This window comes from Sorex araneus, chromosome 4 (genome assembly GCF_027595985.1).
Source record: "Sorex araneus isolate mSorAra2 chromosome 4, mSorAra2.pri, whole genome shotgun sequence".
Lineage (NCBI taxonomy): Eukaryota > Metazoa > Chordata > Mammalia > Eulipotyphla > Soricidae > Sorex > Sorex araneus.
The window spans coordinates 205,531,629-205,559,039 of NC_073305.1; the positions used below are offsets into that span (position 1 = coordinate 205,531,629).

Below are 27,411 nucleotides of genomic sequence, written 5' to 3' on the forward strand. Positions count from 1 at the left end.
GGCCAGGCCCCTCCTGTCAGCTGCGCGCTGGCCCCAGACGAGGGAATCCGTTTCTCTGGGCTGAATGAGCCCTGAATGAGCCGTGGTGAAACCACCCCCAGAGGAGACGCAGGGGCCCTTTAAATGTCCAAGCCCCACCCCCGGGCCGGCCTGCCGGGAAGTGATCTCGGGCCGGCGAGGGCGTGTCTGACCTGGGGAATCCCGGCAGCTTTGGGCACCTGAGTGAGAGCACTTGGCCGCTTGGACTCGCCCCAGACTGCTCGCGGACCTCGTCTCCTTGAACCCCCAGTCCCCTAGGCCCTTGCTCCTGCCGGGACAGGTAAGATTTCTCGGAACTGGAGCTAGTGAGCGCTCAGCGGGCCGAGTGCAGGCAGCAGGGACCTCTCCAGCAGCCCCCGAGCGACCCTTCAAGCAGGAAGTACCCCCTGAGCACTGCTGGGTGTGGCCCAGTATCCCCCCAGGACAGATTTCTCTAGGGGCAGGCGGTAATTCAGCTGGTAGGGCACCTGTCTTGCATGTAGATGACCCGGGTTCAATCCAAGGCCCCGGCACCCTGTATATTCCCCAGAGCCTTGCCCAGACTAACCGCTAAATTATGAGCTGAGTGCGCCCCTCTCCGCCCTCCTTCCCGCCCCCCCCCCAAAAAAAAATTCTCCAAACCCTGAGTGTGGAGGAAGAAGTGCGCAGAGACTTGGTCTGGGAAGTTTCCTTTTCTTCTTGCTTTCGTGTCGGTGTGCGGGCCACACCCAGCAGTATTAAGGGGCTGTTCTGCTTCTGGGCTTGGTGCGTGGGGGTTGTGTCAGAGCTCCGGAGACCATGCGGTGCCCGGAGTGGAACCCCGGCTTCCGTGATGCAGAGATGCGCCCAGCCTCATGGAGCACACCCAGAGCCGGCCTGCTGCGCGGTAGGCAGGCAGCAGTGCCCAGAGGGCGCGGAGCCACTCCAGGGGATTCTCAGCCCGCTGCTAGGTGCTGGGCACCGCCTGGGCCCAGCGGTGCCGGTGCCACCCTGGGCTGCACCTGGCAAGGCTCAGGGTTTCTTTGGGGTTTTGTCTCAATCCTTCCCACACCCACTTTCCCCGGATCCTCAGGCCTCGCATATTCTAGGTCCCACTTTGGAAGGAAGGGCGGTGGGCTGGAAGGGCCTCTTGTACCCGCCTTTCCCCCTCCTGGAGCCCTGGACGCTGACCTGTCCACTGAGCTAGAATGTGATTATCCCCTTTGAGGTCCCTCCGCTCTGCTGAGCACTGCGGCCCAGTGCCAGATGGGCCTTGAGATGGCCTGAGAAGCTTAAACACAGCATCTTAAGGTTTTTTTGTGGGTTTTTTTTTCCGGTTTTTTTTTGGGGGGTGGTTGTTTTGGGGTCACACCTGGCCATGTTCAGGGCTACCTCCTGACTCTGCATTCAGGAATCACTCTTGGAAGTGCTCCGGAGATGCTATAGGATGCCGGGTCAAACCCAGGTCAACTTGTGCAGGGCAACCCTACCCACTGTTCTTTTTGCTCCGCTCCTTCAGGTCATTTGTTTAGAGGGCACACCTGGCAGCGCTCGGGGACTAAAGCGGGCCTCTTGCGCGAGAGGCATGCACTCTCCAGCCCTGCCAGCGCATCCTAAGGTAGTCTTGGCTTCAGAAGATGTGGGGTCGGGGCTGGAGCCATAGCACAGCGGGTAGGGCGTTTGCCTTGCATGCAGCCGACCCGGGTTCGATTCCCAGCATCCCATATGGTCCCCTGGTTACACCACCAGGAGTAACCTCTGCATTGCTGAGTGTGGCCCAGTAAGCAAAAAAAAAGAAAGAAAAATGCTCTACTGAGCATTTGCCTTGATTCCCTCTGGGAAGGGGGAGTGGAGGATGGGAAGCCTTCATACCGGCCTGCTGGCGACCTAGGGCCGGAGAGTGGCACCTGCAGGCAGGGAGGAGTCATCAGCGGAAGGTTTCTGCCTCTGCCTGTGTAAACCCTTGGTTACTGGGAGACGGCTGACTGTCGTGCAGGGCATCAAGTGGCTCCCTGGAAATGAAGTTTCCACCCTTGATACACAAGCACCATTGTCCTGGGCGTGGCTCTGGGCAGGGCAGCCCCTGAGTGAGCGGCCTAGACTGGGGCCTCCAGGGAAACCTGGTCCACCCTGCAAAGACTGAGAAAGATTCACCTTTGAGCTGCCTTTGGCACCGTCTCCCATCAAGGACCCTGCCTTGGCCATTTGCCCTCCGGGAGGGGGCTCTGCGGGCACAACCCCTGGCATTCTAGCACTTTCCTCTGTCAGTTGTATGCTGTTTAGTGAGCTTCCTTCTGCATTGTTGCGATTGTCAGTTAAAAGGCAACCAGGCAGGTGAGTTCTTCCTAAGCAGGGCACTTGATTTCCTCCTGGTTGCAGTCGGCCTGGGAACTCGGGTCCAGTGCGCCGAGCCTGAGAGCTGGCCCGGGGAGTCGCAGAGCGGGCCGGCCATCACACTGCTTCCACAGCGAAGGTCATGCTGAGCTCAGGGAAGACTTGTCAGAGAAGTTCTGAAACCTTCCTGCTTCAAAGATCTAGGGAGGGAGTCTGAGCCATGGGACAGCGGGGAAGGTGTTTGCCTTGCAAGCGGCTGACCCGGGTTCGACCCCAGCATCCCATATAGTTCCCCAAGCACTGCCAGATAAACCCAAAAAGAAAAAAAAAAAGATTTAGGGAAATAGTCTTGGGTTTCTATTACAGCACTAGTGGGGAGTAGCAGCCCCTGCACAGTTACTCGGACTATTACATTTAAAATTGGTGATGAGGGGGCTGGAGCAATAGCACAGCGGGTAGGGCATTTGCCTTGCACGCGGCAGACGCGGGTTCGATTCCCAGCATCCCATATGGTCCCCTGAGCACCACCAGGAGTGATTCCTGAGTGCAGAGCCAGGAGCAACTCCTGTGCATTGCCAGGTGTGACCCAAAAAAGCAAAAAAAGAAAAATAAAATTGGTGATGCGGGTGCTAGAGAGATAGTGTAGCAGACCTTAGGGTGCTTGCCGTGAACTCAACCAACTCAGGGTCGTTCCCAGGCATCCTGTATGGTTCCCGAGCACCACCAAGAGTCACCCCTGAGCACAGAGCCACGAGGAAGTGTTGAGTACTACCAGGCCTTCAAATTTTTAAGTTTAAAAATAAAGTCAGAGGGCTGGAGTGATAGAACAGCGGGTAGGGCGTTTGCCTTGCACGCCGCCGACCCGGTTTCTATCCCCGGCATCCCATATGGTCCCCTGAGCACCGCCAAGGGTGATTCCTGAGTGCATGAGCCAGGAGTGACCCCTGTGCATTGCTGGGTGTGACCCAAAAAGCAAAAAAAAAAAAAGTCAGAGCGGCTGGAGCGATCACACAGCAGGTAGGGCGTTTGCTTTGCACATGAATGACCCGGGTTCGGTTCCCAGCATCCCATATGGTCCCCCAAGCACCACTGGGAGTAATTCCTGAGTGCATGAGCCAGGAGTCACCCTTATGCATCACCAGGTGTGACCCAAAAAGCAAAGAAAAAAAGTTAGTGGTGGGAGTTTCAAGTTGAGCCCACATTTATGCTGAACCCTCTGTGTATTTTCCACAGCCTAAGGTTAACAGAGGTCATGTGGACTGTGTTGAATCACCGACTTCACCCCCAGACCAAGCCCCAGGGCATGGGGAAAGGGGGCTCGGGTTGGTAATGGGGGCTGCCAGAACCCAGACTGGAGAAGGGGCTGGAGGAGCTCAGTACGGCCCCCAGCCCTGACGGTGGCCTTAAGTCTGAGCCGCTTGGGAGTCCAGGTCCTTCGCACTAGTCATGTCCTGTCCCACCCCAGTCCCTTTAGCCCCCTGGGAAAAGGCAGGTCTCTCAGCTGGCAGAATGCAGCACGGGGGCTGCCTAGTGACCTGAGACCACGCCGCCATTCACTGCTCAGGCCTTGCTGGGAGCGCCGGCTCAAGAGCCTCGACTCTAGCGTGAACTGAGTCCATACTTCGCCTGTGGGAGGCCCTGGTGTACTCCCAACACGGCATAGTCCCCTGAGCACAGAGCTGGGGGTAGCCACGGAGCACCACCAGGTTTGAACCTCACCTCAGATCCATTCAACTCAGGGTTTTAAAAGCCCTTGCTAGAGGGGCTGGAGCGATAGCACAGTGGGTAGGGCGTTTGCCTTGCATGCGGCTGACCGGGGTTCGATCCCCAGCATCCCATATGGTCCCCTGAGCACCACCAGGAGTAATTCCTGAGTGCAGAGCCAGGAGTAACTCCTGTGCATCTCCGGGTGTAACCCAAAAAGCAAAAACAATTTTTTTCATTAAAAATAAATAAATAAATATGGGACTGGAGAGATAGCGCAGCGGGTAGGGCGTTTGCCTTGCACGCAGCCGACCCGGGTTCAAATCCCAGCATCCCATATGGTCCCCTGAGCACGGCCAGGGGTAATTCCTGAGTGCAGAGCCAGGAGTAACCCCTGTGCATCGCCAGGTGTGACCCAAAAAGCAAAAAAAATAATAATAATAAATAAATAAATAAAAGCCCTTGCTAGAGACCAGGAGGCACATGCTTAGCTCGGCCGACATAGCATCAGCGTGGCCCAGGCGGCCTCCAGCATCAGAAGGCCTGAGCTGCCCCGCGCCCTCCTTGCCTTCACCCACTGGCCTGTCTAGCTCAGCGCCACCAGACATCCTGAGCACGCCTTGGAAGCCCCACTAGCACCCCAAAAAAACCTCTTTCCAGGTCATCTTTTTTTTTTTTTTTTTACTTTTTTTGGGTCACACCAGAGATGCTCAGGGGTTACTCCTGGCAGTGCTTGGGGCACCATATAGGATGCTGGGAATCGAACCCGAAGATCACCTGGAGAGGGTGATCTTCATGCATGCACAGAATTGAGGTGGCCACTGCAGACCAGGGCAGTTCTGACTTAGTGTGTCCAGGTCACAGGGATCTAGTTCAAATGCTGACAGGGTACTGGGGCTGGCTCATAGTGTTAGGCTCCGGTTCAAATCACCGTCACCCCTTGGTCCCTGATCACCACCTGGTGTGGCCCAAAACAAACAGTAAGAAGCCCTAAAGTTCCAGGTGGGGCCAAGGCAGAGCTGGAGTCACTGGCCTACATGGCACGGCGTGTATGGTGCTGGGTCACTTAGCGTTTCTGCCAAAGGCTCAGTCACTCCCAGGTGACCCTGAAGGTCTCTGATAAGTAGTGACTGTGACTCATTTATTACATTTTGCTATAGCACGTTTTGCGGTGGAGGCAAGCCTTGAACCAACAGCCACCTCATGAGTAGAGTCTGAATCTGCGCCTGCTCTTCACAGGCCTCTTGTTCTCAGCTCCTCCACCCGGTGTTCCCTCCTGTGTTTGTGTGTGTGTACGGGGTGGGGTGGGCAAGCATTGGGCTTAGACTTAGCGTAAAAGTTGACTATGCAGGGACTGGAGCGATAGCTCGTTGGTTAGGGTGATTGCCTTGCACACGGTCGACCTGGGTTCGATTCCCAGCATCCCATAGGGTCTCCTGAGCACCGCCAGGGGTAATTCCTGAGTGCAGACCCAGGAATAACTCCTGTGCATTGCCACGTGTGACCCAAAAAGAAAAAAAAAAATTGGCTATGCAGGAGCGTGATCCTGGAGGGAGAAGTAGGATTAGCCGGAACTAGGTTTAGCTAGAGCGGCCCAGAGGGGAGGTCCTGGTGAGTTGGGAGTGTTGAAGCCAAACCCAAGGCTGGGGCGAGGGCCAGGCAGAGAGATTGGGTAGCGGGTGGGGCGCTGACCTTACATACAGTGACCCAGGTTCAGTTTCTGGCATTATATACGGTCCCCTGAGCCCTGCCAGGAGTGATCCCTGAGCACTGCCAGCTATGGGCCCCTTCCCCCAAAAAAGATCAAGGCTGTGGGCTGGAGCAATAGCACAGCAGGTAGGGCATTTGCCTTGCACGCGGCCGACCCAGGTTTCATTCCCAGCATCCCATATGACCCCCCCCCCCCCCCGAGCACCACCGGGAGTAATTCCTGAGTGCATGAGCCAGGAGTAACCCCTGTGCATCACTGGGTGTGACCCAAAAAGAAAAAAAAAATCAAGGCTGGGCAGAATGTTCCAAAGGCCACAGCAATTCTTATCTCTTGGGAATCCTGACACGTTAGAAATGAAATATTCTGAATTTAGGGGGCAGGGGGAGAGCTTGAAGAGTTGGAGCACCATGCCTCACATGTACGTAGCCTCCCATTTCTTCCCTGGCGCCTTCTGGCCTCCTGAACCCTGCTGGGGACCCACCCCCATCACTGCCCTCAGATCTGCCTCACCCCAGCACTGAGTCCTCAGGCGCCAGCACTGTGGAGAACCCTCCTTCCTGATAAATGCTCTGACTATTTATGGGAAACTCTTAAAAATCTAAACAAGAAATTTGCCACAAACATCCTGCCTAATACAAGTGGTTTGGAGGCCGTGGGTCGAGATTCACTCTACAGATGGTGAGAAGAGAGAGAGAGAGAGAGAGAGAGAGAGAGAGAGAGAGAGAGAGAGAGAGAGAGAGAGAGAGAGAGAGGAGAGAGGAAGAGAGAGAGGGGAGCAAGAAAGAGAGAGGAAAGAAGAAGAGAGAGGAGAGAGAGGAAGAGAGAGGGGGAGAGAGGGGGAGAGGGAGGAGAGAGGAAGAGAGAGGGGAGCGAGAAAGAGAGAGGGGAAAGAAGAAGAGAAGAGAGAGGAAGAGAGAGAGGAAGAGAGAGGGGAGAGGAAGAGAGAAAGGGAACAGATGAAGAGAGAGTGGAGAGAGAGGAAGAGAGAGAGGGGAGAGGAAGAGAGAGAAAGGGGAGAGAGGAAGAGAGGGGAGAGAGGAAGAGAGAGGGGAGAGGAAGAGAGAGAGGGGAGTGAGAAAGAGAGAGGGGAAAGAAGAGAGGAAGAGAGAGAGGGAGAGAGAGGAAGAGAGAGGAGAGAGAGAGGAAGAGAAGGGAGAGGAAGAGAGAGAGGGAACAGAGGAAGAGAGAGAGGGGAGAGGGGAGAGGAAGAGAGAGAAAGGGGACAGAGGAAGAGAGAGAAAGGGGACAGAGGAAGAGAGGGGGGAAAGAGGAAGAGAAAGTGGAGAGAGAGGAAGAGAGGGGAGAGGAAGAGAGAGAGAGGGGAGAGAGGAAGAGAGAGAGAGCTTGGGGCAGCGGCAGGCTGTCAGGGTGCGAGGCCGTCCTGGGGCCTGGTAACTGGGGAGCAAGGGAATAAGGTGGGTCCCGAGACTGAGCTGGTTGGCAAGGGCTTGGCCTAGGCACAAGGCCAGGTGGATCAGCTAAAAGGATGACTCTCAGCTGAGTCACCGAGCGGGGTGAGGCTCTCAGCCCCCCTGACTGGGTACAGCTGGGATGACAGATGGTGGCGAGGTCTCTGTCGTAGGGAGGGGGTGGGAAGTTTCCACCACGGAGCCTTTGGACGCAGCACCCTGGCCTGGCTTCCCAGCCTTGCTTCTAAAATGCAGATCTTTCTTGTGAGGCCCCAGGAGCCCTGCGCCAGCTCCGCTAAACCCCTCAGACCTCCCTCTGCCCCCCACCTGGCTTCTTGGCCAGGCTGCCACCCTGCAGAGAATGTCAAAGGGCCCCGCTCAGCTGTCAAGACACCCACAGCTGGGGTGATGAGAGATTTGCCCCTTCCTGACAGTCAAGTGTGCTTAAGCCCCAGGCCTGTTAGAATCAAAAGCTTTGGGCTAAGTTGCACCCCCTAGCTGTGGGGAAGCAGCCCCCCCCATGCGCCCTCCCTAAAAACTTGGTGCTGGTGAGCAAGGCTGTGTTCTAAGTGTATATCGCAATTAATTGGTGCTTAGGCCTCAGGACTTGGAGAGACCAGGAAACAGTTACTTGGTTAATGTTCCTTTCTAGTGGGTGAGTAGAAGCAACATATAGGCAATCCCAGCACCCATGTCTACCCACCTGTCTCTCCATAGGAGCCCTTCGGGTACCACATCAGGGAGCGCCTGGAGATGGTGGGCAGGATGGGACAGGAGAGGACGTAAGGAGGGGCTGGAGCAATAGCACAGCGGGTAGGGCGTTTGCCTTGCACATGGCCGACCCAGGTTCTATTCCCAGCATCCAAGCACCGCCAGGAGTAATTCCTGAGTGCAAAGCCAGGAGTAGCCTCTGTGCGTCGCCAAGCGTGATCCAAAAAGCAAAAAAAAAAAAAACTAGGAGAGGACCTAAGGGATCAGGTCTGTGACTGGAGCAGGTGCAGTGGATACGGCCTCGCACACAGCCCACCCAGGCCTAACCCCGGGCATCCCAGATGGTCTCCCAAGCCCCTCCAGGAGTAAGCCCTGAGCTCTGCCTATATTTTTGGTGTGCAGCCCCCCAAAAAATAAAAGTGTGTGGGAGGGTGGAGGCAGTCAGCGAAGCAAAAGCCAACTCCTGGGCTGACTCCTTCTGGTTCAGGGAACCTCAGCAGCAAAAGAAGCAACAAAAAAGTATCAAGGTCAAACTCATACAAAGTTGCAAGGTAAAGGAGGAACAGAATGGCAGAATGAGGCTGGCTAGGACAGAAAAGGAGGCAGAAGGCGGAAAGAGTCCAGGGGTTAGCGCGCTTACCTTGCTTGTAGCCAAGTCTGGTTCTAATCCTGGCGTTAGTAATGGTCTCCTGAGTCACCACCAGGGGTCACTCCTGAGCACAGAGCTAGGAGTAGCCCTGAGCGCGGCCTGATGTGACTGCACTCTCCAGAATGCCAAATCAGAATGTGGGCCCAGATGCTTCTGAGCACTGTGCCATGCTGGGGAGGGAGGGGTTGTCCTCCTGATAGCCCTGGTGACTGGCCCTTTGGCCGTGAGTGGTCCTACTGGGGACTCAGCGAGCCGCACTCTCTAATGGGAACAGCTCACCGGTTGGCTTAAGTAAGAGTCTGCCTCCCACCCCCAGCTGACTCGTCATATCCGAGTGTTCCACAGCCACACGTAGCCAGTCCAAAGACGGCACAGATATAGACCGTTTCCATCACTGCACAAAGTTCTGAGAAGCAGGAACCAGGCAGGGGCCATGATGCAGCAGCCCAGGCGGGGTGGGGACCGGTAGGCAGGAAGACCTGCTCGCCTGCTCTTTCCTGGCCCCGAGAGAATAGGAATCAGGAGTTGGTGATAACTCAACTGGGAAAGCAAAGAAATGTTCAGACCGCGTGAAACTAGTGAAACTTGGGCTTCTCCCGTCCTGGCTCCTGCGGCTCCCTGGTGCCTGGCAGTGCTACTCCCGCTTTCGGCACCCGTGGGCGCAGGACGAGCAGTGGGGAGGAAGGAGCTCCCCAGGGGATGCTTCAGGACTACCTGACCATGAGACTCCGTGCGTGGCTTTTGTGTGACTCTAAAGAACTTGTCCAAAGTCCAGCACAGGGGATGGAGAAGGGGACGACCCAGGGGCCGGGGTGTTGGCCTTGCACACAGCAACTCTGGTTTGATCGCTGATAGCACATATGGTCTCCCAAACAGCGCCAGGAGTGACCCCTGAGCACCTCCTACTATGCTCCCTCCCCAAAAAAGGGTGTGCGCTAGAAAAGGTAAGGAGGGGGCACAGGCCGGGAGGGCTTGGGGGAGTGTGGGAGCACCCAGCCCCAGAAGCAGCAAGGTTGGGGTGGGAGGAATATAAATGTTCCCCTTTCTCTTCCTGAGACTGAGGGTGACAACACAGAGAGAGAAGCGGGGAGAAGAGGGCGAGGAGCCTCTCCCGGGTTCAGGTGCAGCCCAGGACTTCGTTGCCAGCAGGGTCGCAGCCTCGAGGGACTGATCCTCCAAGGTTGTCTAATCCGCACAGGACAAGACCTGAGGAGCAGGGGCAGAGTGGACTGCAGCCAGGGCTGCCACACCCCACCCTGTCCCCAGGGCTCAGGGACCTCCAGAGACTCAGCCGCTCCCTCAGCTGCTGGCACCGCCGCCAGGGTTGGAGGTAGGGGAGACTCTGACCTGGAGAACCTTCTGGGCCCCAGACGGCTGCAGGGAGGTAAAGTGGATGTGGATTAAGGGAGTCAGCCAAGACCTGTGAGCTTCTGAGAGCAGGTCCCGGCCAGGGTGAAGTCTGGGGGACACTGTTGCCTGACTTGGGGGCAGAGGGAATGCAGGGATGCAAGGACCTGAGCTGGAGGAGGTCCCCGCGCCAGCTGCCTGCCCCATCTCAGCCCCTCTGGTTGTATCCCCCCACTCCTGTGCTGTGCTTCCCCCCAGACACCATGGCAACGGACGAGTCCATCATCCGCATCCCTCCGTACCACTACATTCACGTGCTGGACCAGAACAGCAACGTGTCCCGAGTGGAAGTGGGGCCCAAGACCTACATCCGGCAGGACAATGAGAGGTTGGTGCGAGGTCAAGGATAGTCCCTTGGTGGGGCTGGTGGGACTATCCTTCCTGTTTCCAAGCAGAACTGAACCTCACTTAGGTGACAGGAAACTTGCTTTCCCCTCCATGTCCTCCTTGGAGAAGAGAGATTGGGGCTGGACACCCCTGAGTCCTCACGGGTCCTCATTGCTGCTCACTTTCAAACAGGATCCTGTTTACCCCCCTGCGCATGGTGACAGTCCCCCCTCGCCATTACTGTACAGTCGCCAACCCGGTGGCCAGGGATGATCAAGGCTCCGTGCTGCTGGATGTCTCGGGGCAAGCACGGCTCCGCCACGCTGACCTGGAGATCCGGCTGGCCCAGGACCCCTTCCCCCTGTACCCGGGGGAGGTGCTGGAAAAGGTACCGCTCCCTTCCCTCTGCTCTCAGGCCCCTCGGCTGGGGCAGCTCGGACGGCAGGCTTGAGGGGCTCACAGCCACCCAGCTCCTCTTGCGCAGCTCCCCCCTCCACACCGCTGGTGCCCGCCGAGGCCTCCCCCCCCTTCCAGTTCCAGGGCCCAGCGCGCCACTGGATCGCCGTGTTTCAGAGCTGCACGCAGCACCTAGCCTGGCACTCCATGACTAGTGCAGAGTGAGCATTTCATAGATGCCGGCTATGCCAGGCGGGGCCAGGCTCTGATGCCTGGTGTTCTTCTGGGAGAGGAAGGAGAATCTTGTACCTGGGAGCATCACGGGTATCCACCTAAGCTCTCTCTTCCCTCTCATTTTAGTGCTTTTTCCGCTATTGGCTCACAGGTGCTGGTGGCCCAGGCTGCCCTTAGGAGAACTATGCATGGAGCCGAGTACCCACCATGCATGGTGCCCCGGCACCAGTAGGGGTCACTCCTGAGCACAGCCAGGAAAGGCAGGAGCACTTTGGGTGTGGCCCCAAAAAAACAACTCACCTCACCCTTCCAAACAACAAAAAAAAGTGTATCTGTGTATATATAGAGAAAGAATGATTAAAATGTTCTTCAGATTCTTAGAAGGTTAAGAGCATTGTAAGGGGCTGGAGCAATAGCACAGCGGGTAGGGCGTTTGCCTTGCACGCAGCTGGCCCAGGTTCAATTCCCAGCATCCCATATGGTCCCCTGAGAACTACCAGGAGTAATAATTCCTGAGTGCAGAGCCAGGAGTAACCCCTGTGCATTTCGGGGTGTGACCCAAAAAGGAAAAAAAAGCATTGTAAAACTTGTGTAAATAGTTTTATTTTTTAAGCTTCTGGGCCACACCCAGTGGTTCTCAGGGCTTACTCCTACCTCTGTAGTCAGCTATCACTCCTGGCAGTGCTCAGGGGACATCGAACACAGGCTGGCCTCGTGCACGGTAAGTGCCCTTCCCACTGTATGATCACCCCAGCCCTATGTGCTCTTTGAAGCCCGAGTTTTTTGTTCTAAGAATGTGATCAGAAGGCTCGGAAGTCTCCGACTTCTAGTATCTACTCTTCATTCCCCAGAACTCTTTTCCATCCTCCAGTTCAGAATCAGGGTGTAGCTACAGATGCGTGTCTGCATTTACATAAGTATCCAAAAATAATCCTGGCCAGTAGTCTTTTGCATGAGGCTATCACATTGTCCTTTGCTATGTGTTTGGACTATGGACCTGCTGGTACATAATTGATCTTGTCTAACTACTGCATGGAGTTCTAGGTTTTATCATTTAGGATATTTCCAACTGATAAGGAGAAACACTGCTTTGTCTCTGGGTCCTCATGCGTGCTAAGGAGTTGTTCCCTTTTTTTTGGGGGGGGAGTCAGGGGTCACACCCAGCTGTGCTCAGGGTTTCCTTCTGGCTCTTTGCTCAGGGGTCATTCCTGTGGACTCCCATGTGGGGTGCTGGGCTGCAGGCAAGGGCAGGGCCCCTCCCTCTGTACTATTGCTCTGGCCCCCGGGCTTGCTTCTTATAGTGAGTCATAGCCCGTTATAGTTCCTTCCACCTCTCCTTCCTCGAGTGCACAGGAGACCATGAAACACTCAGATATTTTGAGCATCTCGGAGATTCCTCCCACAGCTCCCAGTGAGCTGTCTACCCAGTTTCCCACCTATGGAATTTCTAGGTGAAAACAAATTCCAGGACTTCCCGCACCGGACGGCATCCTCAGGCCTCGGCAGAGACACTCTCGCACTGCCGACTTAGCTTTTCAGACCCAATGCTTTGGTACTACCCTGCCATGTATGTGCCGCTGGGTCTTACTTGGGGACATCACTGGGTCACTGGATCACTGTTATCCTGTTGCTCATCGATTTGCTCAAGCGGGCACCAGTAACGTCTCCATTGTGAGACTTGTTACTGGTTGTTCTTTTTTTGTTTTGTTTTGTTTTGTTTTTTGCTTTTCGGGTCACACCCAGAGATGCACAGGGGTTACTCCTGGCTCTACACTCAGGAATTACTTCTGGCGGTGCTACGGGACCATATGGGATGCTGGGACTCGAACCCGGGTCGGCTGCGTGCAAGGCAAATGCCCTACCTGTTGTGCTATCACTCCAGTCCCTGTTACTGTTTTGGCATATCGAATATGCCACTGGGAGCTTGCCAGGCTCTGCTGTGCAGGCGGGATACTCTCAGTAGATTGCCCGGCTCTCCGAGAGGGGCAAAGGAATCGAACCCAGGCTGGCCACATGCAAGGCAAATGCCCTACCCGCTGTGCTATCGCTCCAGCCCACTTGGGGACATATGCCAGGTTTAACCTTGGGGATCACTGCTAGAGGAAGAGTACAGTGGGTAGGGCACTTGCCTTGTACACGCCGACCTGGGGTTCAATTCCCGGCATACCGTAAGGTCTCCTGAACCCCTCCAGGAGAGATCCCTGAGTACAGAGCCAGTAGTATTTCCTGAGCACAGCCAGATATGACCCAGAAACCAAAATAATAATAATAATAAGATAAAAATAACTTTGGGGAGCACAGCACTGAATGCCCTGTTAAACCAGGCTGAGATCTCCCCAGAGGAATCACACGAAGACAAGTTCCAATGCAATAAGCCAAGGGTCTTTATTGGCTACCTCGATCAAGGGCCCTCGTCTGGCTCACCGACACAGTGGCAGCCTTCTCAGAATGAGTGGCCCTGAGTCTCAAAAGTGAGGGACTTTGATACCATAGCATTATATGACAGGGACTTTCTGAGGGCCACCCTTCTTGATGAAGTCTGAGGGGTTCTCCACTACTTGTACTTAGCGGACTGTTTATAAGTTGGAGTTGTACAAGGGTTGTAGAAGAGTTACAAAAGGGTTGGGGCTGGAGCGACAGTACAGGGGGTAGAGCGTTTGCCTTCCACGCGGCTGACCCAAATTCGATCTCCAGCATCCCATATGGTCCCCTGAGCACTGCCAGGAGTAATTCCTGAGAGCAAAGCCAGGAGTAACCCCAAAAGCCAAAAAAAAAAAAAGTTACATAAGGGTTATGTAGGGGGCTCTTTCCTACCTGCATCCAATTGGTAACCCTTAGTTGACCTCACTGTGGCTATCTCACTTTGGGGAAATCATGACTCAATTCCAGGAATTCGTGCTCAATTTCAGGAATTCTGGAACAGAAATGTAGGCCTAGCTTCTTCTGGCTTCTTTATGAGTCTGTCATGCTCTGCCTTTGCTTCTCTCTCTCTCTCTCTCTCTCTCTTAGCCTCATCAGCGCTCTTCTCCCCTGTTAGGACATCACCCCACTGCAGGTGGTCCTGCCCAACACTGCCCTTCACCTTAAAGCGTTGCTGGATTTTGTGGATAAGAATGGAGAGAAGGTGGTGGCCGGAGACGAGTGGCTGTTTGAAGGACCTGGTGAGTTCTTTCATCGGGTCCCAGTCTTGCCCCCTGCCCACCGGAACCCCAATACCAAATGACTGTCTCCCCCGACAGGCACGTACATCCCCCGGAAGGAAGTGGAGGTGCTGGAGATCATTCAGGCCACCATCATCAGGCAGAACCAGGCTCTGCGGCTGCGGGCCCGCAAGGAGTGCCAGGACCGGGACGGCAAGGAGAGGGTGACAGGTAGGAAGGGCAAAGAAAAGGGTCTGGGGTGGGGAGGGGCACTTCATGGCTACTCTTGTAGGGAAAGGGCCTCTGGGAGCTGGTGCTCAGGCTGCTACTCTGTGGAGTCGGTGACTGGCAGGGGGGCCAGCTTTCCCCTCGGCAGCCTTTACCCTGAGCCGCCCCCAGGGGCACGCGCTGGTGATCACAAAGAAACTGTTCTTTTTTTTTTTTTTCCTTTTTGGGTCACACCCAGCGATGCACAGGGGTTACTCCTGGCTCATGCACTCAGGAATTACTCCTGGCGGTGCTTGGGTGACCTTATGGGATGCTGGGAATCGAACCCGGGTTGGCCGCGTGCAAAGCAAATGCCCTACCCGCTGTGCTATCGCTCCAGCCCAAAAAAGAACTGTTCTTTAGCAGTTGTATTCCTTGTCCACTTGGAGCCACAAAACAACCCTGAGGCAGATCTGTTCCTTCCCTATGACAGAACCAGAAGCTGGAGCCTTAGTGACTTGCCAGGGGCCGTGGCCAGGAAGGACAAAGCTGGATCTATCTGCTGCCATAGTTTATTCTAGAAATGAAGGACAGTACAGCCGGGCTTGTGTTCCGCCGCCCACGTTAGGGGAAGAACCCGGGTGGTGTAGGGACTTTGAAGGGCTTCTATCAACATTCCTGGGGGGATGGTTTGTTTTCCTCCAGCCTCAAAAGCACTGAGGCCTCTTTGTGGCCCTTGAACCTGGGGCTGTGGCATCTCCTTCTCAGATGGACGCAAAAGGCTGGGCAAGACCTTTGCCTGCAGGTGGCCCTGGTTCCAACCAAAATGTCCCCCAGGCAGGGAGTAGCCCTTGAGCACCACCAGGTGGCCCAACAAATGAAGGAATAAATAAAGTCATGAGGTCTCAGTGGGTCGCCTGCTACCCTGTCAGCGGGTGGGACATGGGGCCAGTGACCTTTGCCTCTAACCCTCCACCCTCGGCTCAGGAGAGGAATGGCTGGTCCGAACTGTGGGAGCCTACCTGCCAGCAGTGTTTGAGGAGGTTCTGGACTTGGTGGACGCTGTAATTCTTACAGAAAAGGTTCGTGCGGGATGGGGGTGGGGGGGCAAGGGATATGGGGGTGGACAGGGATTTGGGTTCCTGGGATAGGGAATGCTTGGAGTGGTGATGGCAAATGGTGGCAGAGTGAAAACTCAGGAGAAGCAATATTTCTTAAGTCGTTACAGGAAAAAAATCAGGGGCCGGGCATGTGGTGCAGTGTGGTTAGAGCACACGTCCTAACGTGGCTGAGGTTTGGTCCCCAGCACTACAAAAAACACAACAACTCAGAGTTTCTCTGGGTCACCTGAAAGGATTCAAAAGTTTCCCTGATTTGGTAGACACTGTGCCTCAGATGGGGGAAGGTCCGAGAACCCCTGAGGAATGCAGTACTTGTTCCACAGACCGCCCTGCACCTGCGGGCCCTGCAGAACTTCCGGGACCTGAGGGGGATCACCCGGCGCACTGGGGAGGAGTGGCTGGTGACCGTGAAGGACACCGAGGCCCACGTGCCAGACGTCTATGAGGAGGTGATGGGAGTCGTGTCCATCACCACCTTGGGCCCCCAAAACTACTGTGTAATTCTCGACCCAATCGGAGAGGATGGCAAGAACCAGCTGGGGCAGAAGCGTGTCGTGAAGGTAAGTGTCCCCTCCCTATAGGGCATGAGCCTCTCAGGCCTCCCTCCAGGCACATTCTAGGAATACCAGGCCCGGGAGGTTCCCACCTGTGCAGGGACACACTTCATTCTAGTGTTTGAAACTTTCCTCGCGGGCCCTACAGCCGCATCGCAGTTCCAGCCTCCACCTTTAGAGGGAGCAGTCGCGCTGGCATCCTGGTTATCCTCCAGACCGCCCTATGCGGGACCCTCGGGAGTGAGCGCCCTGGTGCTCTGAAGGGCCAGCTGGGCAGTCTTTGGGGCAGGGTAAACCATCTGGCTACTCAGCTACTGCAGCTACCTCAGCAGCTGCTCAAAGAAAGTGCGCGGTTCCTGGAACATTCAATTTGCAAAAACCAGAAAAAGGTGAAAACAAAGTAGAAAGACTCCAAATGCCCATAAGGTGATGAATGGGAATCTCTGCGGTGGGGCCTGTGGAACAAAGTACTGGCGCTAAAATCACAGCTCCTGCAGCCAGGCCTCTGGGCCCCAGGGGGAGAAAATAGATTCATGGTTGGTGGGAGACAGGAAAGACTTTGAGGTAAAAGATTTCTTTCTATTTACTTATTTATTTTGCTTTTTGGTCACACCCAGCAATGCTCAGGGGTTACTCCTGGCTCTGTGCTCAGGAATCACTACTGGCAGTGCTTGGGGGACCATATGGGGTGCCAGGGATTGAACCTGGGCTGACTATCTACCTGCTATACTATCGCTCCGGCCCCAAAATTCCCTTTTTTTTTTTTTTTGGCTTTTTGGGTCACACCCAGCAATGCACAGGGGTTACTCCTGGATCATGCACTCAGAAATTGCTCCTGGCGGTGCTCAGGGGACCATCTGGGATGCTGGGACTCAAACCCAGGTTAGCACGTGCAAGGCCCTACCCACTGTACTATCACTCCAGCCCCCCAACATTTTTAGGTTGACAAAAATGTTCTGGAATTAGTGATGATAAAACAACTCTGGGGATCCATTGAAACAACTGAACTAGGGCTGGGGAGATAGACGGCAGTTGGGGTGCACGCCTGGCAAGTGCCCAGTCCTACCCACTGTGCTATTGCTCCAGCCCCTGGATCGTAAGTGTGATGCCTGGTCCTGCAGGGCTCTCAACAGATGTGGCCCTGGAAAGAAAATTTAAAAAACTGAAATGTGGTCAAAGAAATAGCACAGGGATCAGGGGTTCTTGCTTTGTCTGCCTCAACCCCTGACACCGCCTGGCTCCCAGAACAAAGCTGGCCACACCCCAGACCCAGGCTAATCCTTTTTCTTTTCTATTTAAAAAACAAAATTGGACCCCATCTGTCAGTGCTGGGGGGCTACTCCCAGCTTGGGCAGGGAGCTGAGCTGATTCCCACTCTTGAGTTGTGGGGCCCGGAGCCGATGGTTCACAGCATTTTCAGCAGCAGGAGAGGCTGGAAGGGAGCTGGGGTGCCTTTGGAGAGTGTCCACGCCCCGGACGAACCCTCAGGGCCTCTGTCCCCAGCACAAGCCCGGGGCTGTATTCGAGAGAGCCCTGAGAATGTGGCCGCAGTGATGGATAGAGCTGCATGAAAGACGCTTGCCTGGGGCTGGAGTGACAGCACAGTGGGTAGGGTGTTTGCACTCGACTGACTCGGGTTTGAATCCCAGCATCCCATATGGTCCCCTGAGCACCGCCAGGGGTAATTTCTGAGTGCATGAGCCAGAAGTGACCCAGTGACCCCTGTGCATCGCCGGGTGTGACCCAGAAAGCAAGGGAAAAAAAAGAAAAAGAAAAAGATGCTTGCCTGGCACAGAGCCCCTGGGTTCCATCCCCGGCATATCCCACATGGTCTCTGAGCACTGCCAGGAGTAAGCCCTGAGCATCGCCAGTTGTAGGACCTACCCCCCCCCCAAAAAAAAAATTGATGCTGAGTGGTGCGCTGGCTCTGGGAAGTGACTCTAACCCCATGTGTCCCCTCAGGGAGAGAAGTCCTTCTTCCTACAACCAGGAGAGCGGCTGGAACGGGGCATCCAGGATGTGTATGTGCTGTCCGAGCAACAAGGCCTGCTGCTCAGGGCTCTGCAGCCCCTGGAGGAGGGGGAGGATGGCGAGAAGGTCTCCCGCCAGGCTGGGGACCGCTGGCTCATCCGCGGGCCCCTGGAGTACGTGCCGTCGGCCAAGGTGGAGGTGGTGGAGGAGCGCCAGGCGATCCCTCTGGACGAGAATGAGGGCATCTACGTGCAGGACGTCAAGACTGGACGGGTAACAGCGAGGGGAGCGGGTCAGTGAGAGGGGGCAGAGGCCAGGGGCTGAGATCGCCAGGGCTGGAGGGTGTGGGGCATTCCTGGGCCACTTGCCTTTCCCTTGTCTTAAATGTCTAATTTCGAATTTTAGAAGTGCTCAGGTATTGGGGCTGGAGTGATAGCACAGCAGGTAGGGTGTTTGCCTTGCACGCAGCCGACCTGGGTTCAATTCCCAGCATCCCATATGGTCCTCTGAGCACCGCCAGGAGTAATTCCTAAGTGCAAAGCCAGGAGTAACCCCTGTGCATCGCCAGGTGTAACCCAAAAAGCAAAAAAAAAAAAAATTTAAAAATTAGAAGTGCTCAGGTATTAAAATGAGCCAGATTTTAGGATGGTGACTGGGGTATGGTCTAGAAAAAAACAAACAAAAACCAGACAAACCAGCCTCCCATTGGCTGCATTCTGGTAGAATTCTTCCTTTTTTGCCCTATTCACTGAATTATTGACCTTTGTTTGACCTATAATCACACTTTCAAGTTCTTCTTTTTGTAAGATTACAACCTAGGGCTGGAGCAATAGTACAGCAGGGAGGGCATTTGCCTTGCACTTGCCAGCTCAGGTTCCATCCCCAGCATCCCATGGGGTCCCCCGAGCACCACCGTCAGGAGTAATTCCTGAGTGCAGAGCCAGGAGTAACCCCTGAGCATTACCGGGTGTGACCCAAAAAGCAAAAAAAAAAAAAAAAAAAAGACTACAATCTAGAAAGTGGACAACTTCTTTCCTGGCTGTTCCATGGTCTCTTGAGCCCCATCAGGAATAAGCCCTGAGCACCACTAGGTAGCCTGTAAAACAAAACCAGACAAAAACAGTAACCACGTTCTCAACACTAAGGGCATGAGATGCCAGTCGTGCCTCAGGCCACACAGCAGCCAACAGAAAGCCAAGCCGGCCTCATTTTATTATTTATTTATTTATTTTTGCTTTTTGGGTCATGGCTGGGGGTTACTCCTGGCTCTGCACTCAGGAATTACTCCTGGCAGTGCTTGGGGGACCATATGGGATGCTGGGAATCGAACCTGGGTCAGCCGTGTGCAAGGCAAACGCCCTACCCGCTGTGCTATCACTCCAGCCACGCCGGCCTCCTTTTAGAGACCACCTTTAACGCGCTGCTCCCTGGCCGCCAGCAGCTCTGCCTCGGGTGGGGTGGCACGGGGGTCTCCCTCTCCCTTCACTGTGGGCGCTCGTCCCTCCAGGTGCGGGCTGTGATCGGCACCACCTACATGCTGAGCCAGGACGAAGTCCTGTGGGAGAAAGAGCTGCCCCCCGGGGTGGAGGAGCTGCTGAGCAGGGTGCAGGACCCTCTGGCCGACAGGGGGCAAATAAGCCTGTCCACGGCCCCGCCGCCCCTCACAGTCCGGAACAAGACGCGTGTGGTCAGCTACCGTGTACCCCACAATGCAGCGGTGCAGGTGTACGACTACAGGGCGAAGAAAGCAAGGTGAGGGCTGGGACGGGGCCGCGGGGTGGGGCCTGAGGGGAGGGGATGGGCCGAGGGGCGGGGCTTCGGGACGCAGCCAGCGGGCTGGAGCCCAGACTGAGGGTGTATGATCAGATGTGGCAGAGGATGGGGCAGGGCCTGAGGGCCTGGAGCCAGGACTGAGGGTGGGGGCTTCAATGTGTGACCAGCGGGCCGGGGCAGGGCCTGAGGGCCAGGGCAGTGTCAGGGGCTGGACGTGAGGTGAGCTCCCCTGCCTGACTCCCCATTCCCTCGGCAGAGTGGTCTTCGGGCCTGAACTGGTGTCACTGGATCCTGAGGAGCAGTTCACGGTGTTGTCCCTCTCGGCTGGGCGGCCCAAGGTCGCTCATGCCCGTCGGGCCCTCTGCCTGTTGCTGGGGCCGGACTTCTTCACCGACCTCATCACCATCGAAACCGCGGACCATGCCCGGCTGCAGCTGCAGCTCGCCTACAACTGGTGAGGGCTCTCCTGGGGCTGCCAGGCGAGGCGCCTCCGGAGTGCCACCCACACTTCGGTCAAGGGGGTGCCCAAGGGCTCCCTGAAGCCATGATGCTCCAGGGGAAAGTAGGGAATGCAGGCTTGCCTCCTGGGAGCAGGACTGCAGGAACATAGTAGGGGAACCAGCTCAGTCAAGGCTGACGCAAGTTAGATCACCAGGATCCCTGACAGTGGCAGGGGGCACCTGCCCTGGAGCCCATCGCCTGGTTCTGCACCAGCCCTGCTCTTGGCCCATTTGTAGACCAGTCCTCCACTGTGAGATGGGGTAGCGGCCCCTCGCAGAGCCTTTTCTTCCACTGGCATTGAAAGGAAATCCCAGAACTGCGTCTGGTGTCAGCAGTCTCGGGAGCTGTCCGAATGAGGGGGCGGGGGAAGGTGAAGTCTCGTGGGGTTCGTGTGTGCCTGTTGGCCAAGTGTCAGGACCATGGCAGAGGCAAATGGGACTGTGGCATCTCAGGGGTGATGAGAGAGAGCGTGGGGCAATGCTGCCAGGGTCTGCTTAGGGCCAGGTAGTGACTTTGGGCCCCCCTTTTTGCCACTCTAGACCACTTTCCTTACCTGTAAACTGCCTAATTCTTGACCCCGCCCCAGAGGGTGACTGAGAAAATTAAATGGGGGCCCAGGTGAGTTCTTAAGGTGCTTACCTGGCACGCAGTGGGCACCGGTTTCCTGCAGTGGCTTCCTTCTTTGGATCTCTTTGTTCCCAGGCACTTTGAGCTGCGAGATCGGACAGACCCCCTAGAGACAGCCAAGCTCTTCTCAGTGCCCGACTTTGTGGGTGATGCCTGCAAGGCCATCGCCTCGCGGGTGCGGGGCGCCGTGGCCTCTGTCACCTTCGATGACTTCCACAAGAACTCAGCCCGCATCATTCGCACCGCCGTCTTCGGCTTTGAGACCGTGGGAGCCCAGGGCCCTGACGGCATGCCCCAGGCCCGGGATAGGGCCGTCTTCCCACAAAACGGACTCGTAGTCAGCAGCGTGGACGTGCAGTCGGTGGAGCCTGTGGACCAGAGGACGCGGGACGCCTTGCAGCGCAGCGTGCAGCTGGCCATCGAGATCACCACCAACTCCCAGGAGGCAGCAGCCAAGTGAGTGAGGCCCGGTCACCTGGCACCCTCTGGCATCTGTGCCCGCACAAGGCACAACCTACTGGTGTGTGAATAGGGGCAGCCCTGGCTTCTTATCTGCCTTGTTCTGGAACCACATTCCGTGGCCTTTGAGGTGCTCTGGAACTCCCCGTGCGTCCCCCCTCACCTCCAGCCGTCTCCCCAGACTCAGGCACAGCGTTCTCGCCTCAAATGCACAGTGGGGCCTCACACCCTAACATTGTCTGCACCAGCTCTTCTCTTGGCCCAGAATATCTTTCCCTTCCGGCCAGGCTGCTGCTCTGACCTCAGCCCCGGGACCACTCCAGCAAGCAGCTCCCCTGCCTGGTCGTTTTCACAGCTCTTGCGTGCGGGCTGCGGTCAGGGGTCGGTCCCCTGGAAGGTGGGCCGTGTGGGAGCTGGCCTTGGTTCCCACGGCTGGGCATGTGCCTGAAGGCGCACCCGCTGGTGCTGCCAGGCACCCTCTGACCTGCCTGGCACCCAGACATGGGTGATCTCTAGCCCTGGAGCCCTTCCCAGCGCTGCGCCCGGGCCAGCAGCTCACCCGTCCCTCCCCTCCCACCCAGACATGAAGCTCAGAGGCTTGAACAAGAGGCGCGAGGCCGGCTGGAGCGGCAGAAGATCTTGGACCAGTCGGAGGCTGAAAAGGCTCGCAGGGAACTCTTGGAGCTGGAGGCTCTGAGGTGGGTGGAAATATTAGCCAGTGCCCGCAGGACTCAGGAAAGCACAGATGGGGTGCGGGAGGTTCCTGAGCCTAAGTCAGGGTCGGGGGGGAGGGGGGCGGTGGGAACAGAGCGATAGGACAGCAGGTAGCGGGTAAGGCCCATGTCTTGTACACAGCCGACCCCAAGTTCGTCCTTAGCACCACCCTGCACCCGCCAGGAGTGAGCTCTGAGCACAGAGCTGGGAGGGAGCCTTGAGCAGTGCCGAGTGTGGCCCACATCCCTTCCCCCATTGAAATAAAAAAAAAGGCCAGAGGGGAGGGCGTGTGGCTGGGGGCTTCATCCCCATCTCCGGGTCTGCACCTCCACAGCACTGCCGTGGAGAGCACCGGGTCCGCTAAGGCCGAGGCCGAGTCCCGCGCAGAGGCTGCGCGCATCGAGGGCCAAGGCTCCGTGCTGCAGGCCAAGCTGAAGGCAGAGGCCTTGGCCATTGAGACGGTAAGCGGGTCTGGAAGACGAGTGCGGAGTGCCCCCCGTAAGTCCCTTTCAAAATGCGGGGTGGTCTACAAAGCGCTGATCAGTTCACACCACCTGTCAGGAGAGCGTGGTCACTGAACGTGACGCCTGTGTGTGAAGGTGGGGGCTCCCTAGGGTCACTGGCTGGGAGTTCACGCCCGCCAGCCCGCTAGTCCGCCCCTTCCCGCCCCACTCTCCCGCACACTCTCAAGAAGGTGGGTTGTCTCCCATGCAGGAAGCTGAGCTCCAGCGCGTGCAGAAAGTACGAGACCTAGAGCTGGCCTATGCCCGCTCCCAGCTGGAACTGGAGGTGAGCAAGGCCCAGCAACTGGCTGAGGTGGAGGTGAAGAAGTTCAAGCAAATGACGGAGGCCCTGGGCCAAAGCACCATCCGGGACATCGCTGTGGCGGGGCCTGAGATGCAGGTGAGACGCAGCTTAGATGCTGCCACGCTACTTGGAACCAGCAAGGCAGAACCAGGGTGACAAGCTCGACGTGGAGAGAGATTCTGGAGCAGAGGGGGTAAAGGAGGGGTGACCGGGGTGACCCTGTGACCCAGGTCCTGCCGCTCCCTTGAGTATTCTACCGGACTGTACTGGGTATAGCTGTGAGCTGGTGACAGGGGTGAGGGCGGGGAGGGGGACACAACTGGTGAAGGAGCAGTGACACCTCTGATCAGCTAGTTTTGGGAGTGTCACTAAGGAGGGGTCCTTGACACAAGGTCACCAGGACACAGACCGAGGGCAGACACACTGAAACGTGGTGCCTGTAAGGAAGAGAAAGGGGTGGCCGCAGCTGGCGAGCGGAGTGGGCTGGAGGGAGTGACAGCTCCAGGGAGCAGCCAGAGCCTTCCAGCCCACAGGCCCCGGAGGGTGACAGGCTCAGGGACCCAGCTGCTCCCTGGGAATCTTTGAGGACGGCTCAGGCCGTCGCTGCTGTCAGGAGGGTGGCCAGCCAAGAGCAGGGACCGGAGCCTGACCCAATCTGTTGCCTTCCTCTCTCTCCTCCAGGTAAAACTGCTCCAGAGCCTGGGCCTGAAATCCACCCTCATCACTGATGGTTCCACCCCCATCAATCTCTTCAGCACAGCCTTTGGCCTCCTGGGGCAGGGACTTGATGGCCAGATCCCCGGCAGGAAGACAGACAAGGAGAGCCAGTCCTAAGGCGGCTCCGCCCCCCAGGTCCTTTCTGCCCCTGGGCCTTTAAGAATCTAGGAACTGGTTCCTCGAAGAAAAGTCTCCTAGCTCTCGTCTGCACTGACAAATAAAACTGATTTCTGGGCATTTTACTCCTTCTCTGCTGCCTTTGGTGTAACACAGAGGAGCTTAATGGAGTGTTGGGGGGCAGGGAGAGGGCACCTCTGAAACATTGTGATAGAAGTTATTAGAGTCTTGGGGCTGGAGCAATAGCACAGCGGGTAGGGCGTGCATGTGGCTGACCCGGGTTCAAATCCCAGCATCTCATACAGTCAGTTCCCTGAGCACCGCCAGGAGTAATTCCTGAGTGCAGAGCCAGGAGTAAGCCCTGTACATCGCCAGGTGTGACCCAAAAAGCAAAAAAATAAATAAATAAATAAGAAGTTATTAGAGTCTTTTCCAAAGTGAGTAGCACTGCCCCAGTGGGGGCACGAGAATGATTGGAGGTGGGGAGACACTAGTGACCTCAGGTGTAACTGGAAGGGGGTTTCCTATTGTGCACTGAAAGGTAGATTGTTGAAAGAAGGCAGATTTCTGGGTTGGTGAGTCCTGCATAATTATTTTTTTCTTAAAAGGGGTTGGTAGGGACCAGAGAGATAGCACAGCGGGTAAGGCACTTGGCCTTGCATGAGGCTGACCCCTGGCATCCCGTATTGTTCCCTGAGCACCGTCAGCTGTGAACCCTGAGCACAAAGCCAGGAGTCAGCCCTGTGTACTGCCAGGTGTGGCCCAAACCCAAAATAAGTGTGCGTGGGGATGGGGGTGCAGGGGGCAGTAGACTAAGTAAGTTTCGGCCTCTGCTAAAGGCCCTCCTCACATTCCCCTTATCTAAAGCGGAGGGAAATAGAGGCAAGGAGAAAACTAACCTCAAGTCATAAGACCCCAAAGTCCTTTTTCACGGGAGGAGGAGGGTTCCATATCCGGCGGTCCCAGGGCTTGATCCCAGCTCGGTGCTCAGGGATCACTCCTGGCAGGGCTCCGGGAACCATATGGAGTAATGGGAATCGAACCTGGGTCAGCCAGCACCCTATCTCCTGTACTATTTATTGCTCTGGCCCCCTGGCCCCAAGGTCCTAACCAGGCAGACTTTCTTCCTAGCAGTCATTTTTGCTAGACTCCAGGGCTGGGTGCTGGGGCCTGCATGATCCTTCCGACAGATTGATTGGTGCCGACTTGGGATGTTGGGAGCTACGTGCTGCTTTTCCGTGCCCTGCAGCGGAGCCTCCCCTGGCGCCACCTGCTGGTTGTACGGTGCAGTGTCAGGCGCGGGGCACTTCCTCAGGTTTTCCCTCTGGGCAGGGATCTGGGATGCTCCCTTGGACTTCCCCTGTGGTCTCTTTCTGGAGCATCCGGGAAGGAAACCCCATCAACCCCCTCCCTCAACAGAGAGACACTCTAATTTGGAGAGGAGACACCAGAGAGGCTGCAGGGCCCCAGCCCTCATGCTGCTCCGCTCCACAGCGGCAAGGAGGAAGTGCCCGCTCCTGGGGTCGGAGAGAAGAGTTAGGGCTGATTCCTGTGTGCTTAGCGAAGGCAACTCCACCGAGTCCTCCCTTCTGCCTTAGGTTCCTCCCCTGTGCAGGACCGAGCCGTTCCAGCCTGGCTCCTTTGCCCACGGGGCCCTCAGCCTTGCGTCTGAGCGTGCCTGGGCCGCCGCTCGGCAGATGGTGCCCGCTCCGTGTGGAGGTAGGCGGGGAGGCAGCTGAAAGTAGGCCGAGGGCTCTGACTGTGCTTCTCTGGGAGAAATCTTCACACCTCCTCTCCCCGACCTCCCACACCGCTGCCCACCATCTCTTACTCCCCGGGGAGCAGAAGCCCTCCCCCAGCTCGAGAATTGCCGCCTTGACTCTCGGCCCTCCTCCAGTTCCCACTGCGGAGGATCCCGCTGACCCCACTCTTCCTGGGACCCCCACTCCTGTCCCGGCGCACTTGTAGGCCAGCGTCCCCTTCACGCCGCCCTGGGTGCCGGTCACAGTAGGTGACACGTTCTCCCCACCACCGGATAGACTACAGGCGAAGTCTCCTCCGCCCTGGTCTGCCTCCACGCTGCTGTCCTCGGTTCCATCCCTCTCCTCTGCGCTCTGCAAAGGCCCAGGCCCCTCGGCTGTGTCTCCACGCCCTACCTCCACGTGCTCCAGCCCACAGCACTAATTGCGTCCCTTTTGCTAGACGGAGACAGGCTCTCCTCATCCTGTCCCTTTGTCCCAGGAACCATTCCCCCTCCACGTCCCCTGGATCTCCTGTCCAATGGCCGCTGCTGTCACACAGCCACTCAGTGGCAGCTCTTGTGTCCTTGGCCTGCTCCACTTTCTCCGTCTCTTTGATTTGGAGGGGCCACACCTGGTGATGTTCAGGGGGTACTCCTGCCTCTGCACTCAGGGGTCACTCCTGGCGGTGCTCGGGAGACCATATGGGATGCCAGTGATCAAATCCGTGTCAGACCATGGAAGGCAAACACCCTCTCCGCTGTCCTACAGACCCGGCCCCACTTTCTCTATCTCTGACATCCTCGGCCCGATTCTCTCACTCAGCTGCACTGTTTGGTCAGTCTCACAACTTTGGAGCCTTGGGACCAGTGACTTCAAGATCCTTATTTCCATTCCTTATCTGACCCTGAGCTTTGGGCTCATTATTATTATTATTATTATTATTATTATTATTATTATTATTATTTCTATGTTCTGAAATTTATCATGAGTGTACTTTTTCTATGGACTGGAGCAATAGCACAGCGGGTAGGGCGTTTGCCTTGCACGTGGCTGACCCGGGTTCGATTCCTCCATCCTTCTCAGAGAGCCCAGCAAGCTACCAAGAGTATCCCGCCCGCACAGTGGAGCCTGGCAAGCTCCCCGTGGCATATTCAATATGCCAAAAACAGTAACAACAAGTCTCACAATGGAGACGTTACTGGTGCTCACTCGAGCAAATTGATGAACAACAGGACGGCAATGCTACAGTGCAGTGTGATTATTATTATTTTGGTTTGGGGGCCACACCCAGCAATGCTCAGGAATAACTCCTTGCGGTGCTTGGAGGACCATATTGGAATCCAGGGATTGAACCCAGGTCAGCCACATGCAAGGATAAACATAGGGCAAATGCTTTACCTGTTATCGCTCTGACCCCTCTCCTTTCCCCTTTCCTCTTTTCTGGTGCTGTGTGACACCCAGATACCACACTCTTGGTTGTGGTGCTCACATACAAGCTTGCCGAAGGTCGTATCTCTGTCCAGGAAGCCTCCTTTCTTTGGGGTGTGCTGGAAATCTGTCTCAGTGCTGGGAACCCCAAAAAGCAGAGCTGCTAAGACCATGCTTGGTGTCACTGGGATTCGAACTCCTGTCCTGATGCTTGCAAAGCATAGGCTTCTCTCATTGAACCATCCTTGGGCCCTCTGGACTCATTTTTTAATCCATAACTTCCTGTCACCACTTGTATCTCCACTACTCACTCTTCCCACTGAAATGCAAGGGGAAGTACCATCTCTGCTCTCCATTTCCATGTTGACCAGCAGTATCCCAAGACCTCCCAGTCTGGGCTTCAGAGAGAAGGTGACATGAAGCAGATCCAGGGCTCAGATCTCCCAGAGAGTCAGGCAATAGATACCTGTTTGCCGAGATTTGGGGCAGGACTAGTTATCACAACAGAGTCTGTCCCGGTCATGGCTGCTCCACAGATCTACTGCTGGGAAATCCAGCGGCGTAACAGGGGAAGCTGCTCTTTAAATCGCCTTCTTCTGGGACAGAGCTCACCAGGCAAAATGAGCAGACTGACCATTCATGTTATCTGATGAA

General features: G+C 56.2%; 1 protein-coding gene across 3 annotated transcripts; it reads left to right on the top strand.

The window, feature by feature from the left end:
- The first annotated feature begins 27 nt into the window (after window positions 1-27).
- On the top strand, window positions 28-23,697 carry MVP (major vault protein). Of its 3 annotated transcripts, XM_055135259.1 has the most exons (17): window positions 28-319; window positions 9,392-9,459; window positions 9,714-9,845; window positions 10,121-10,250; window positions 10,442-10,637; window positions 13,917-14,040; window positions 14,119-14,250; window positions 15,214-15,308; window positions 15,671-15,907; window positions 17,864-18,145; window positions 19,380-19,624; window positions 19,902-20,099; window positions 20,849-21,229; window positions 21,814-21,930; window positions 22,281-22,407; window positions 22,661-22,849; window positions 23,435-23,697. In XM_055135259.1, the coding sequence occupies exons 2-17, from the start codon at window positions 9,423-9,425 to the stop codon at window positions 23,585-23,587; spliced, it is 2,775 nt and encodes a 924-aa protein (XP_054991234.1). In that variant the 5' UTR covers window positions 28-319; window positions 9,392-9,422; the 3' UTR covers window positions 23,588-23,697. The 3 variants fall into 3 exon arrangements, with proteins under 3 accessions (XP_054991234.1, XP_054991235.1, XP_004616002.2); XM_055135260.1 differs by lacking the exon at window positions 9,714-9,845; XM_004615945.2 differs by lacking the exons at window positions 9,392-9,459; window positions 9,714-9,845.
- The last annotated feature ends 3,714 nt before the right edge of the window (window positions 23,698-27,411 follow it).